Genomic DNA, 15063 nt, shown 5'->3' with positions numbered 1-15063 from the left:
TTGCTCTCACCTGCCTATCGCGTCATGGACTATGAGCTTGAACCATACTACGAAGACGAAGTCGGACATCAGTTTGAAGATACGTATGGGGATGATACGGATCAACCTCACCAGCCTGCCATGCAAAACTACATCATCGACGGAATATCAGACGACGGTGACTTAACAGACGAATTTAGTGAGTATATGCACAATCATAATGTTTCCCTTGACTTAATACTTACACAGTGAACTCTTCTCCTTCGCCGCAAGAGAAATTCAGCTCTGCTAGACAACGATATCCCCAACAGTATCAGTCATACAACCCAAATCAATCTTATACGGATCAGTCTAGAATTTCGTACCAACTCAACCCTCCCATCTACAACCCGTCAAGTAGAACATTTCGTGCCCAACTCGCAGCTCGAGCAACACCGCAGACCTACAATCAAAATCAAGGTCTCGTCTGTCTGGGGAATGCCCTTCTTCTTCTTACTTACTTGCCGATTATAGCTCCAGTTCATCCTCCGTTTGGATCGCAAAGAACTCCATACCCTATACACACCACCCAAGCTCAGTACATGCAGTCTCATACTCCAGGGCCCTCACATTGTGAAAATACCATGATTCATAATCCAGAACAAGCAGTTCAGTCTCAAGGTTATCAACCGCGGAACTCTCAGAAGCTTTCTTTGCGTCCCGTCTCGGATCTTCGTGAGCGAAATACGTGCGTGCATTGTGCCAGAATCTCATGCGATCTCAACAGCGGATATGTACCGAGGCCTATTCAAGTTTGGCGTGTTTAATGCCGTGCAGTCTTCTTGTTTTGACGGAGTGGGTTTGGTTTATGTGTTATCTTCGAAGTTCATCACCCTGATAGAATCCTGCAGGTGTTCCATACCAAAGAGAACATGGTAAAAGCGCTGACACCCTGTGCTCACAGTTTATTGATGTTTCTTCAGGTTATCAGCGGTAATCCTGGATCCTGTCGCTCTGTCATCTTTGAATCATGACTTCAATTTTTCAGCGCCTACTGGAAGTGGAAAGACTGTCTTATTCGAATTATCCATTATCAAAATGTTGTCCGAAGCTCGAGAAACCGGACAATCAGTAAAAAGTATTTATGTAGCTCCAACCAAGGTGCGTCTTCGAATCAGCGTTGTCACAGTTCCATATATTTTCTTTACAGGCACTCTGTTCAGAAAGATACAGAGATTGGGCGAACAAATTCGAACCGCTAGGGATCAAATGTATGAAACAGCTTTCCCCCTAGAAACGATCTCAATGCATACTCAGGCTGCGAGCTCACCGGCGACACTATCCACTTTGGGAAGAGTGCGTGGGGTGATGCAAAAAATGCTACTATAATGTAATTTCCCATTCGTCGTCCGCACACTAAGCCTTCTCGTGAACACCATTTAGTATTACCACGGTAAATTAAAACCCTACACTACAAGTGAGCAAAGACTCAAGGTCTCGAGTAGGGGGAAAAGTGGGACAGTCTGACCAGGAACTGGTATGTAAACAGTGTGGCTCGTGGCGTTTTATTTTGATGCTTCTTTTAGGGATGATCATCATCATCAACTATCGCAAATTCAACTTTTTTTGGTCGATGAGGTACAAAAAGCACGATCTTGCTGTCTTATTTCTACAAGATTATCAATTCCTTTCCTAAGGTACACATTCTCAACGAAACCCGGGGAAGTACACTCGAAGTCGTAGTATCACGGATGAAGTTAAGAGGCACAGCGGTTCGATTTGTCCTCGTTTCCGCAACTGTACCCAACATCAAAGACATTGCAAGTTGGATCGGCAAAGATGCTCAGCATGGCTCCGCTCAAGTATATGAGGTGCTGAATCCAGATAAGACAATGGTCGGCTATATTGCTGATTAAGATTTTAGTTTGGAGAAGATTATCGGCCGTGCAAGTTGATTCGCCACGTCGTGAGCTTTCCTCGATCCAAAGGCCAAAGCGACTTCGTATTTTCAAAGAATCTGGATTACAAATTGTTCCAAACCCTGCAAACATATTCGGTAGGCAAGCCAATCTTGATTTTTGTATCGACGAGAAAAGGCAAGTGGTCTCCACAGTTCGCTCAACTGAATGCATCAATAAACAAGAACAGGTGTATTCTCTACAGCAGAGCAGCTATCGAAAGATCACAATGAGGCCGCAGCCAAGAAACAGTCGCTGCCATGGACGCGTCCTGGACGGTGATTATGTTTAAAACCTTGCAAAAAGAACGAACTTGATTTCCCTCGAACAGTGTTGACCGGATTTTTGACGACAAACGTTTATCAGGTTTGTACTCGTGATTGTCTCTTGGATGTACTGTTGAAATAACCTTGGGCGCACTTAGAGTTTGCTTCTTTGGGCATCGGTGTTCATCATGCGGGATTGACCCCAAACGACAGGCGCACAATCGAAGAGCTTTTCTTGAACAAGATCCTTCGTATTGTTATTGCGACTACTGTGAGTTCACGGAGCATATATACATACTTCAAATTCATGGTGTCGTAGACGCTCGCCGTTGGAGTAAACTTGCGTGAGCCTGTACCCTTACCTGGATTGAGTAAATGATCTCAGTGCATAGAATAGCTGCACACACAGTTATCATCAAAGGCGTTCATACATTCCAGAACAGCTCTTCTGTTGAATACTCTGATCTTGATGTCATGCAGATGCTGGGTCGTGCGGTAAGTGATGCACGACATTACCCAAAGATTCACTTCTAACTTTGTTTCCTAGGGACGACCTCAGTTTGGTCAGTCATGGGTCTCTATTATTTCACAGTCGGAAGCAACAAGCGCTAATGTGTGATCCAGACAAGGACGGAATAGCTATCATTATGTGTGAATCAGAACTCGAAAACAAGTATCGGGCTCTAGTTCAAGGCAAGACCATTGTCGAGAGCTCGCTTCACCTGAATCTATCCGAGCATCTCAACTCTGAGATTGGGTTGGGGACGATTACCAATGTAAACTCTGCGAAAGAATGGCTCAAGAGCTCGTTCCTGTTTCAGCGCATCCAAAAGAATCCGAATCATTATTCATTGGGAAAAGATGAAAATCAGACATGGGAAGAGAGGGTTGACGATATTGTCATGCAGAGCGTAGAGAGTCTCCGCAACTCTGAACTCGTGAGCAGAGAAGATGGGAGCGACGCTATTATATGCACAGAGTACGGGGATATTATGAGCAAGGTGAGTGATTCAGTAACCCTCGTTATTTGGCCTAGCATTTATTCTCAACACCTAGTTCTACCTGCGTCAAAGGACTGTAGGTCTTTCTGCAATACAGACTTAATTCTTGATGAGCCCCCTTTTATATGTATAGATGGGTTTGATTCTGGATCTATCGGAACGAGCCAGTATGCGCGAAGTCGTGAGTGTCTGAAATCTCAGACCAGTTTACGACGCTGAGCATTTTTTCGCAGCTTGATGTTATCGCAAATGCGGACGAGTACGTTTCCGTTATAGAAGCAGACACACTGCTAAGATGTCTGGCATAGATTCAGTGAAACGAGACTACGGGCTTCAGAGAAATCGGTTAGCAGAAGCCATCTGCGTTGAATCCTGAACTGATTTTCGAAAGTTCAGATCTACAACAAATTACGTCGACACAACGATATGCGATATGAAGTCAAGAAGGTAGAAAGAACGTCGGACAAGATATTGCTTTTGATTCAGGTATTGACACGAACATTTTTGCTAATTCATAATTGTTCACACTGAATAGGCAATTCTTGGAGGGATATCACTAAACGCACCTGAATATCGTTCGAACGATAGCCAACCTCAATTTGAGGCTTATAGTGTATTCAAGCATCTTCCAAGGATTGCTAGAGGTGAGTTTTGAATTTTCGCATGTGCATTTGCTTAATATACTACAGCTATCGTTGAAGTTGCGATAGTCCGAAGATTTGGAGCTCCACTGAAGTACGGTCTAGAATTGTGAGCGGCTTTCATCAGCTGTCAACGGTGGCTGATATTGTCCGTTCAGAGTTCGCTGTTCTATAGCAAAAGCTTGGGAGGATAGACCTGTCGTACTGAGGCAAATTGAGTCTATCGGGGAAAAATCGTATGTACTTTTTTCGAAGCTCATCTTCAATACTGACGGATCGTTTAGGTTGAAGGCAAGCGGCCATACGTCTTCAGCGCGTCAGGTGTTTCATATCTGTTTAGGTACTCGCTGAACATGGAATTACTTCGATCCCAATTTTGCGCAAGCAGGATACCCTGCGGCTGGAAACGGTAAAATCTCTTGACATTACTCAGACAATTGTTGATACCTTTCATGTTAGCTACTCAATCGGAGACCTCCATTTGGTCTGGAAATGCTCGCATCAGCACAGGAATTCCCTGTATATACCCTGAGAGTGGAAGAAATACGGGTCCACTCTGACGGAGGTCGAACTCCGGTAGACATAGAGTTGTCCGTTGAGTGCGGCCTTTTGCAGGAAATTGGACCGTCGAAATCGAAAAAGCAGAAGCCCAGTCGCTTCAGCCATATGACATCGGTCTTAACCCTCACATCGGATAACCAGTTTGTTGATTTTCGCCGTATACCGTGGGCCATTTCATTTTGGAGTAGAAGATTTCCCAGATTGAATTTATACTCAGGACGAAAGCGCTCAAAGAAGCGAAAACCTTTGAAATCTGCGCCACGTTGGAGAAACCGAGCCAAACTGTGATCGTCTCCGTGTCTTCGGTACCAAGTGCAAATTCTCTTCCATTCGACATCTTTTGATGATTTTGTCAGGAATCGTATGCCGGTGTTACTGTAGCGAAAATTCACAAGCCAAATCTTCCACCTTCAGAGTATCCAACGTTGAACACAAAGCCCATGACAGCATTGGTAAAGGGAATACAATTTCTATTTCTGCTTGGTTAATCTTTTGAATAGGAGCTTGAGCTTCGAGGTCTGGAACAATGCGATGGTCTGTTTGATGAGATGTTCGACCAACATGGAGATGAAATCGTGAAAGAAGAAAATCTTGAACCTGTCGAGTTTAAAGACATTCGAAAGTCGACCCAAAAGCTCCTACCAGAGACTAACCAAAGAGACCAAGCTTCCAACGCAGAAGCTCGTACACCGAAAAAACTTCCCAATGGACTATACGAGTATGCCTTTCCATGAATCGTTGCGCATTTGGTGCTCATCATCCTTATAGATGTAACCACCCTTGCAAGGACAAACAAGCCTGTCGACATCTTTGGTATTTACTATCTGCCAACAGCTCTATCCGTTCTCATGTTTCCTCAGCTGCCGAGAGGGACTCCGAGTTCCTCCAAAATCCAAGACTGGAGCCGTCGCTAAAACTACTGTCAAACCGAACGTCGTCAATGATCCTCAAAATCAGACTAAATCGAAAGGCTTTCAGTCTGATTTCAAACGAACGCCATCCAAACCCAAACCCAAACCGCGCGTGAAAACTGATCAGACCCTCGACGATCTCGACAAATTGCACAAGAGTACCAATGTTCAGCAGAACCTCAAACTGTCTCAAGGTCATCGCATCAAGTTGGATCCTAGCCCAAGTGGTCCGTCGATCAAGCGCAAAAATAGGCCTGTTCCGAACTTCGACATTGAGTTTGCGAGTATCGCCACTGTCGATACCGACATACTGGACTTGCCTGCGAGTCTTGACGATGATGACGACCTGCCTGCGCCTCACGAAATCTTGGCTTCTTCAAAGAACAAAAAACGAAATTACTCATCTGAAGACAACTATTCCAACTCTGAACTAGATGCTCTTATCCGCGATATCCCCTCTGACGATATAGTTCAAGACGCGCCAAAAACTGTAGCCAGAGTGGTGGCTGAAAACAAAGAGCCAACGAAGAAGAAATTCAAGCTGGATACCTTCCCGGAGCACAAGGTGCTTTCGTCTGACCGGAAGCCTCTTTTCCTCGCAGACAACGAAGGATCGGTTTTGGACGACGACGAAGAGATTGAATTTGTCGAAGAGCCTACCCCCGGTCATGACTACGATGACTTCATGCTCGACTCGCAATACTATAACGCCATTCCCGCTACGCCTGACCTTACGACGTCAATGCGCTCTTTCGAAGACGAGGAGGACGAGCTAGACACAGAATTAATTTCCCACGACAATTTTCCCGATCCACCATCCTCTTTCACTAGTCGTAAACCTGTCAACAGTGTTCAAGAGATCGAGAGGACAACTAACTTTCCAGAAAGCTTTCGACCAAAGCAACAAGGTCAGAATCAGCAGTTGAATGAAGAAGAAAAATTGCAGCAGGAGTATGAAGATGAATTTGCCATTTTGGAAGCTTGGATTGATGAACATATGGAATGATACTGAACTGTACATGTTATAGGCAGACATCACGTTCAAGTATAGATCAGCAGTCATACAACGAAAAAAATGATTCCGAAGAATCAAGAAAGGAAAAAATTAATGGAAGCAGCAGACACAGAATAGTCTGAATTGAGTTACACGCAAACAACCAGATGGTTGAAGGGCATGTACCACGAATTGCACTGAAGGACGTTTCAGAACATATCAAAGCATGTGAGACTCCTCATTCGTGGATCATACTAGTGTTGATAAGCACTTGAGAGGGTATCGACAGCCAACACAAGGTCCTACCCCACATAGCAGAGCATCGACTGCCTGAAAAGACAATTGTCGAGGAATGATACGATTTTTTGGCCAAGAAACCCCACCGATATCACCCGCATCTAAACTCGTAGACGCTGCTACGCCGATAGAGCATGCCATTGATGAAGAAGTCGAAACGCCCAAACTCCACGACAGATTCCAAGTCTCCACCACCTTAGCGCTACAAGTCTTCTTTCTCTCTCATTACAGTACGACCAAGCCATCGACAGTATCAGATAGGAAGGTCGTAATGTAAATTCTTTGAGATCCAGAATGGGTAGCAAGGCTTGGTGCAAGGAGGCGTTTTTCTGATGTGTCGTACAGGTGTGGTTGGACCTGGACCCTGCTAGGGACAAGCAAAGGGAGTTTCACTCAGACCTTACCCGCTCGTGAAAGAGAACGCGAAGTTCTGTACGGAACGAGCATCGTGGTGTTGTGTCTGCTGCTGAGACGACGACAAGAAAAAATTCTGCTTATAACGTGCTGGCGGAGTTCGAATAGGGAGCCGGCCGCTCTCGTGCCTTGCGGATCCGTGCAAAATAATTCCACAATCACCGTTTCGACAACCTTTCGATGTCAATATACACAGACGGGCTTACCTGCATCTTGAAATCCCCGATGTCTTGTGGTCTTGTGTGAAAATCTCAGCAAGAACATGGTAATCCCTGTACATGTAATTGAATTTCTGATTAGTTATCCTTCTACCGGCCGGTCTCAAACTCCCATGTCGTTTCTCACTCCTACTCTGAAGTTGCTTGCTAGTGAAATAGCTTCTGTGTTAATCCTCAGGAATGTAAGTGTTGTCTGAAAAGACATTGTACTCAAAGATCATCGATCGGTTTGTAAATCAGGAGACACTGTCCATCGCAGAAACGGCTTGTGGTGGACTGATGGGAGCAGCAATTCTCACCGTTCCTGGAACGTCGAAGTGTTTCAAAGGGAGCATGGCAGCGTATTCTTTGGAATCGAGGGTTGCTTTCCTCGGATGGACAGGAGAGGTTTTGAATGGCTACAAGTGAGTTCTCCATTGAATATCATCTATGAGTCATCTTCTAATACAACGTTCAGAGGCCCCGATGAACAAATAGTTATTGGCCTAGCCTCTCATCTACGCAAGACGCTCTCCTCTACATGGTGTCTATCTGAATCCGGCGTATGCGGTCCTTCCCGACCAGACGTTTACCGCGCAGAAATCGAAGGTCCAGGTTATTGTGCGTTCGCTATTGTTGGGGATGGCAAGAGGACTGTCAGTAAGGAGGTCAGGATTCCTCAGCCGAAGAGCCGTGAGGAGAATATGGTAGCGATGGCGGAGGAAGGGTTAAAGTTGCTCCTGGATACGTTGAAGGCTCAGGAATGACTAGAATCCTCAGTGAAGGTAAATTCAAAGTGTGCTAACAATAACAGGACCCGGATGTAATCGCAATCAGATTGTACAACAGAATACAATGCTCTTTCTGCTTACCTGAAGGAAGCAGTCACCAGCGCTCATCACTAAGATCATTCACAGATATATCCGTACCGTACGCAAGTTCAAAGCAATACGACTGTCTTCAGTCACTGGATTCCGTTCTACAAATCCCTCTCTCTCGTCCTGGTAACAGCTGGTAACTGGTGCCATCCACAATGCTATCTTGGCCGATTTTGATACAATTTCAACTTCCCTCGAGTACCCGTTGTTTGTGAGTTTTCATGAGTTCGTGCTCTTGTTCGTGACTGGTAACATTCGTTCTACGAGGTCAGATCATCTTTGGTTTTCTAAAACCTCCGTATCGTCGTTGTCCATTCCGTTGCGTGACGTTCAGTCCAATGTGCACCGCAAGTTCTACAGATACGCAACGAATCTTTATCTAGACTTGATATATGTAGACTACAGTTATGTAGTCTACCAAAGGCAGAATCTTTACCTCTTGACACTTCTGAGTCGCGGTGGTATGGTGATACGGATCAGGTAGAGATGCTGTATACACAGGCATGCAGTTCTATCAAACAACGGTTGACTATGGGCAATTGATGCGGCGGGTAAAATTTTTGGAATGTAACGCATAATCCGTAACATAGCCCAGAGCTCAAATGAGCCGTAGGCTCAAATTTTCAAAGCCGGGCTTCAATGCCGCGCCGGACATTCCGACCGAATCTGACAGGCCTTTTCTTTCCCCTCCTCCCGCGCGATATAAATTGAGATGCATTTCATTGATATCTAAGTACACACAACAAACTACTAACACATGTTAATACACTACCAGTACGCACTTACACTGAAAGAAGGAATCATAGTATGAATGTGGACATACCCATTCCCAAATGACTTGAAATTTTGACTTGATGGGGTCTTTTCGCTCGAAGTTTGAAGCTTGATGGGGTCTTTTTGCTCGAATTTTGAAGTTTGATGAGGTTCATTGGAATTTGAGTTCTGAACATTGAACATTGAGGTTGAGATCATCTTGTACACACAGTATTATTGGAAGATAGTCTTGAGGAGCATTGCAAATGTGCTGCATTGGACTTATTCATTATAAGTCGCATCTGCAAATCCTGGTTTTTTGATGGATTTCCCCCCAGTGTTTCCCAGAGCCTCCCAGTGTTTCCCAGAGCAAGATCAAATTTGACACATCTGTCGAGTGCTCGGGCTGCTGGGAATTGCTGGAGCTGCTCTAGCTGCTTTCAGATTGTTTGGGATATTAATAGTAGCAAAAAAGTGACACATCTGTCGAGTGCTTGGGCTGCTGGGAATTGCTGGAGCTGCTTTAGCTGCTTTTTGACTGTTCAAGATATATTAATAGTACAGTTCATCCGTCGAAACAACAATTACAAGAAAACATCAAATATTGAGTAGTAGTACGGTCGTTAGTTATACCCTGCATTACTTTATGCTAGGAGTAACACAAAAGTCTACTTTATCCAAAGCAAAAAATGTTTCTTTATTGAAGTATTTGTTTAGCAAAAATTCATCACTGTGATACTGACTTGTACTTTTCAATAAAGAAGGGTGAGGATTTCCTCGATAGAGAGGACAAATATCTGCAAAAGAACGGAATTGTGAAACAGGAATAATATCTCCCATAGGAGTCCCATCTGCTCTCCGAGCTCTCTTAAGAATGTAACATCCTGTGGAATAATCTGGATAGCGAAAAGGACAAGCCCTATAACAGGGAAGATGTTGATACTGCGGCGGAGGGGGTGGTTGATTCACTATATCTAAGCGTTCGCAATAAGCTAAAAAACGATGAGTTCCTTCAATGGGTAACGAAGGTCTTCTTGGCTGAGCCACAGTAAAAATCATTTTGACTAGAACTATGGCATGACCTAACGAATATGAGAACTCAAAAGCAATGAAAGGAAGTAAGGAAAAGAGAACTCACCTTCCAAAGAGCTTCTTGGCCACTGAAAGCTTTGATCTACGTTAACGATAACTGCGTTTTGGCGACCAAACTCCCAGCCAGGCCCTGGAGGTGCTGAGAATATGGTGTGAGGATCCGTAAGCAAATCTAGATTAAAATATGTTCTGCTTTGGATTCGCAACCTGGACCAAAGCTTGACCCGGTAGAAGGGCAAAGGTGACTGAGTATTTCCAGTTCTTCTACCTCCTATAGTGAAAATCTTTGTTCCTGACTTTATGCGGTCAATTAAGTCTGAACAAGCCCCATGAAAATCTGACAGAGAATAGAGCCTACTCGCTTCTTCTATTGTTTGTGTCTTTAGGTCTGGATCACGGACTAGGCTAAAGGCTGAGATTTCTCCTGTGACGTTATCGACGAAAGAACGATGAGGAAGGGGTGCTGAGGGTGCTCTTTCAAGCAAACGAGCTTTTAGGAAAAAGTTCTGTTTAGGTCGAAAAGATCCAAATAACTTTTTGGAAACAGGATTAAGATGGGTGACTAGCTTTTCTGTCGATGATATTTTTGTGATTTCCAATTCCATATCTTCTTCTTCGTCTACTTGTAACCCTTCAGCTCCCTGGCCTTGACCTTCATCTCCTTCAACATCTTCTAGACGGAAGTCTACACTAGCATCCTTCATTGCAGTCATCAAATCAAACCTTCTAACACGGTCGAGACGATCCAGACTTCGACAAATCTGAATTTCAAAGTCGTGATTGTTGCCAGATCGGGCTGGATCCTTCACTAGAGTGATATGAGCATGCTCCGTGATGTCGGCAGTCCACTGCATGATAGGACCTGAAGCACGAATGCTGGGCTCCACACTTTGCATGAATTCCAGTTTTGGTATCTCCCAATGGTCTATCGGTTTACCTTTAGGATTGACCCTCGCCTTTAGCTCTAAGATCACCGACTTGCTCTCATGAAACTCCTTCAAAGCAGTCTGGACTCGGAGGGAAGAAGTTTGGCTAAAACGCTGGGCTTGGCCTGAATAGCGGAAATCTAGGAGAGCACGTAGAGCCGTAACGAACTTGGCAGAAATAGCTCCAGATATGACAGGAATCAGGTATCTCTGGATGTCTCGATGAGTACGTCCAGTGACCTGCTTAAGACTAGAGATGCCTTCTTGGAAATGACGATATCCCACAGTTGGCTGATGAATTGAAAACCTGAAGTCGATATGACTAGCCCCAACAGCCTGGATAGCCCATTTTGCGTCATGATCCCAAAACATCTTATGCCAATGATGTAGAGGTTCAGGCGTAAGGAATTCGCAAGGCTCTGCTAATGCCCAATCCCTCCAAAAAGGATAAACAACTCCATTGGTGCGGGCAGTTACGGCAGCTCTTTGATACGCAGGAAGATCCTGAGGGAAAATGTTCCTTGCCTGAATGCTGTCTATAGTGTCTAGAGTTGACGAGGATAAACGAGGAGCATGTTGTGAAGAGTCTCCGTAATTTTTGTATATCGCTTTGGTAAAAGGAGAGTCTTTTCCGCCAGTACACGCAATTAAGGAAGCTTCTGGAGTATCCACAATGGCGCTGGCGAGTGGGGTATAGCAAACCCTAAGTTGTCCCACTGGATCGCTCATCATGCACCCGATACGTGCAGTGACTTTGAGTGGTTCCAGGACAATGTCCATACATTCATGGTACAGTCGATTCTCCAGTACACCCCTTATAGAAGTTTTTCGTTCGATATATTTTGGTACAGGAAGAAGCGCCAGTAAGCTGAATAAATGTAACGAAGCTTTTGATAATAAATCCGAGTCGATATTGGCCAAGGAAATTAATAGAGGATGAGCTACCCGATTTCCAGTTATAACAGAGACAGTAGTCTTGTCGGAAGATAAGACAACACCTAATAGGGTAGCACCTTCAGGATATTGGCTCTGTGTCCTTTCGTCAGTTAATGAAGATCGTGACAGCAGCTTGCTCACCTGCATTTTCCATGCCCTGTCCCCAGAAAGCCAAGAGTCATAGACTCTCACTAATTTACGTGAATCTTCAAATATCTGCATAGGAGTGAAATGGAGAGAGTCGCATATCAAAGGGCTCTTCATGAGGTCTTGAAGGACTTCTATAGCATCTCGATAATAGAGGACCAGAGGAGTTTTGGAGCTGTAGAGGGGTAAAGTCTTCATATTCCTTGATTTCCAACTAGCAACAGGAAGTAGTAGATCCGCCAGATCATGTAACCTTTGAGCTGTCTGGAACGATAAGTTATTCTTTTTAGTCTATATGAGATTTGGGAGATTTCAATATAACAACTTTAGCACGCCAAATTACTCACCAAATCAAGCTTCAGATAAACGTCTATCTCCTGCATGGAGAGAGAAGAGTTAAGCAAAAAGCTAGCAGTTTCCCACTCAGGTCTGGATGCGAAAGGATAGTAGAGGTTGGTTCCTCGTTCATCAGCGAAACGATCATCATTAAAATCATCCATGAAGGTTGCACCCTGGCCCACAATCTGGCTGGCGTTAGGGAAAGGAATCTGGACAGGCCCGGAGTCAGCTTCTGTGTGATCAACATCCATAAAGTTCTCCTGCTCCTCTTCAGTCCAGGGGTCTAATTCAGAGTTAGAGGGTCGAGGAGAGGAAGAACCAAGAGCAGGTGATAAGGACGACAAAGAAGTAGATGAGAATAGGGAGGACAAGGTTGAGAGAGGTACTAAGCCAGGTTTATAGTTGCATAGTGTTTGTTTAACATGGCTGCGACGTCCAGCTTCAGTTTTACAAAGATGTCCACAATAAGGACAGGAGAAAGACATCGTAAGATATAATAGCGCCCACAGAAAGCAGGTCAGACTAAAGCTTCGTGAGAACTTTTCCTTCCTGGAAGGGAACACGAAAGATATTTATTTGCGGGGGATCTCGAAGACGAAGAGAAAGACTCTTTGATTAGTGGAAGCCACTAACAACTACGTCCCTGCATCTGGCCCAATTTTATTTACTGCTTCACAAATGTAGTACTTTGTTTTATCCACCCAAGATGATGGGTTCAAACTACTCATACACTTTTGGAGATACCAGGTAGACATTTTATGAAGCACTTTAGGAGGGAAGTGACTGAGTTGAAGATAGATGTATTCCTTCTCTAGTCCGACACCATGACCTTCTCAGATTTCAAGGGTCGTACTACAGGATACGACTTCACAGGAAGCAAGATCCTTAGAGGTTGGTGCATAACATTCCATGGATCCTTCTCCTATGTTATTGAGGAGATAACCTCCTTCACCCTATCCACCTCCACTGCCAGCAAGGTTCTCACAACTGTGACCGCAGTAATGACTGCAACCACGACTACAACTGCAGCAACATCTGCCGCCACGTACGCTACTTCCCCCTCCTCCTCCACATCAGCTACCACATCAGCTACCACATCGACTACCTCGTTCGCTACCTCTACCACTACCACCACCGCAACCTCTACCGCCACCGGAAGAGTGACGTTTGGATTCCCAGCGTCCTCGACACCTGTCTGGTATTGGTACCCCCAAAATCTGAATCAAACTCGTCCGGAACATAATCTGAAGGGGAATCGTCCATCGTTTAGGCGAAGGAAAAATCGGAAGGAACTCACTGAGATTATCCCATGCAACAGCCTGATGACTTTGTAAGAACCTGCATGAGGAAGACTTGCACCATTATTCCCTGCGACTGGAGGAGAGCGAGAATATTGCTGCTGCAACGGCGAAGGCGCCAACGGAGTATGGAAAGATGAGCCAGTACGAGTAGATGAAGGCGATCCAGACATTGCTTGCAGCCCTTGATAACTTCCACCACTACTCCCAGAACTACCACCACTAGATGATTGAGTCGAGTGTTTATGTGACTTCTTTGTTGAGACCTTCTTGATCTTTTCCTTGTCCACCTCGCGTTCTTCCCAGCATCTTCAGTGGTACCATAGCCTGAAGAGGAGCCACTAGGCCGAGAGACATGGACGGCAGAGAATGCAGAACCCGGTCCTGTAAGAGCAATAGTTGGAGGCAGACGCAAGGGAACAGCAGGTCTGGCATGGTGAGGATCGAGGTAGAACAAATTGTCTGTCTGTGAGCTGACAAAGTAATATGACAAACTCGGTCTTCCACCGGCAATTCCCACTGATTGAGGGAAGGTGTAAAGCATCTGAAGCAGACAGCAATGATATTCAAGAAGTCAGATCTGAAAGAAACAAAGGGGCCGACCTTGATCGTGTCATAGTATATCGGGTTCACACCATCCAAGCCAAGCCTGATTCCGAAAAGTACTAACACCGGCCTATCACCCCAAGACGTGTGAGCGGCACCTTTTCCTATTCATGAGGAGCTTTATCAATAACGGAACGATCACGAGGAATCTGAAGAGGCACACCTCGCCGTGGATAAGAGGTCGAGGCGGTACCATGAGAGGCCGCATAGACATCTGTCTGCGTCAATAATCCGTCCGTGGCAACAGCCACACCCAATCCTGCATCAGAATATGCATGAACAAGAGACCTGAAAGAAAGAAAATGAGTTTATCGCATCGGTGGGAACCGACTGACTCACCTGATAGCCCCTGCAGCTGTACTCGGCCCGAACCACATCCCTACGTCCTTGCCTAAATCCTTTCCCGCCAACGCCATCCAGTGAACACTAAATGGTGCCAACTCCGAAGGTGTGTCCAAGAACCAAGGCAGGATTATACACGGATGCAGATGGTGTTGCGGTGACGGAAGAGACAGAGGAAGAGAGTGATTGGGAAGGCGAGGATGACGGAGGCTGAGATTGGGAGAGGAATTGCGAGCCGGAATGCGTGATTGACGAAGAATGTGCGTGCTGACCACGCGAACGCGAACGTTTGTGTCCATGCGACTGAACCGAAGTAGTCGTCGACGCGACCGAACCCCTGCGTCCCAAGGTACCACTGGTGAACGAAGATCATTCTGGCTCTCGGAGACGAAGTCGAACCCGTGGATAGGACTGTTGCAAGGATGGTGGGAAGGGAGAGATCTGTTGAGGAAGGGGAAAAAGTATGCGAAAACAGCCGGAAAGACGGGGTGGTAGGTAGGTCGCCCATGCAAGCGGAGGGGGAAGTGCTGTGGGAGGTTTCTAAACTC

General features: G+C 45.4%; 4 protein-coding genes across 4 annotated transcripts; 2 read left to right on the top strand and 2 right to left on the bottom strand.

Moving 5' to 3' along the window:
* Window positions 1-14: 14 nt before the first annotated feature.
* C8R40DRAFT_1234325 (Sec63 Brl domain-containing protein) lies at window positions 15-6302 on the top strand (the record flags this gene model as incomplete). The annotated part of the gene is made up of 36 exons (XM_046233358.1): window positions 15-178; window positions 229-693; window positions 746-813; window positions 870-893; window positions 942-951; window positions 1007-1119; window positions 1169-1229; window positions 1276-1348; window positions 1402-1411; window positions 1464-1495; window positions 1545-1596; window positions 1656-1829; window positions 1876-2014; window positions 2107-2194; window positions 2248-2282; window positions 2341-2453; window positions 2502-2526; window positions 2580-2677; window positions 2730-2745; window positions 2807-3183; window positions 3239-3259; window positions 3317-3364; window positions 3417-3442; window positions 3492-3528; window positions 3580-3669; window positions 3719-3827; window positions 3873-3933; window positions 3983-4060; window positions 4109-4145; window positions 4210-4233; window positions 4284-4549; window positions 4603-4690; window positions 4742-4837; window positions 4886-5103; window positions 5154-5198; window positions 5246-6302. The coding sequence occupies exons 1-36, from the start codon at window positions 25-27 to the stop codon at window positions 6300-6302; spliced, it is 4428 nt and encodes a 1475-aa protein (XP_046091077.1). The 5' UTR covers window positions 15-24.
* A 1030-nt stretch (window positions 6303-7332) lies between these two features.
* On the top strand, window positions 7333-7965 carry C8R40DRAFT_1035438 (uncharacterized protein; the record flags this gene model as incomplete). Its single annotated transcript, XM_046223505.1, has 3 exons — window positions 7333-7401; window positions 7460-7623; window positions 7677-7965. 3 exons carry the CDS (start codon window positions 7333-7335, stop codon window positions 7963-7965), a joined length of 522 nt encoding a protein of 173 aa, XP_046091076.1.
* A 1503-nt stretch (window positions 7966-9468) lies between these two features.
* Window positions 9469-12520, bottom strand: C8R40DRAFT_1158541 (uncharacterized protein; the record flags this gene model as incomplete). Its single annotated transcript, XM_046229751.1, has 5 exons — window positions 9469-9911; window positions 9968-11372; window positions 11550-11876; window positions 11925-12221; window positions 12278-12520. The coding sequence occupies 5 exons, from the start codon at window positions 12518-12520 to the stop codon at window positions 9469-9471; spliced, it is 2715 nt and encodes a 904-aa protein (XP_046091075.1).
* A 560-nt stretch (window positions 12521-13080) lies between these two features.
* C8R40DRAFT_1166191 (uncharacterized protein) lies at window positions 13081-15023 on the bottom strand (the record flags this gene model as incomplete). The annotated part of the gene is made up of 8 exons (XM_046230816.1): window positions 13081-13191; window positions 13255-13464; window positions 13567-13789; window positions 13858-14111; window positions 14171-14277; window positions 14337-14461; window positions 14513-14725; window positions 14788-15023. 8 exons carry the CDS (start codon window positions 15021-15023, stop codon window positions 13081-13083), a joined length of 1479 nt encoding a protein of 492 aa, XP_046091074.1.
* Between the last annotated feature and the right edge of the window lie 40 nt (window positions 15024-15063).

The sequence above is a fragment of the Lentinula edodes genome, assembly GCF_021015755.1.
Source record: "Lentinula edodes strain Le(Bin) 0899 ss11 chromosome Unknown C8R40scaffold_3, whole genome shotgun sequence".
NCBI lineage: Eukaryota > Fungi > Basidiomycota > Agaricomycetes > Agaricales > Omphalotaceae > Lentinula > Lentinula edodes.
The sequence above is the reverse complement of the archived record's forward strand: the minus strand, read 5'-3'. Positions and strand labels throughout refer to the sequence as shown.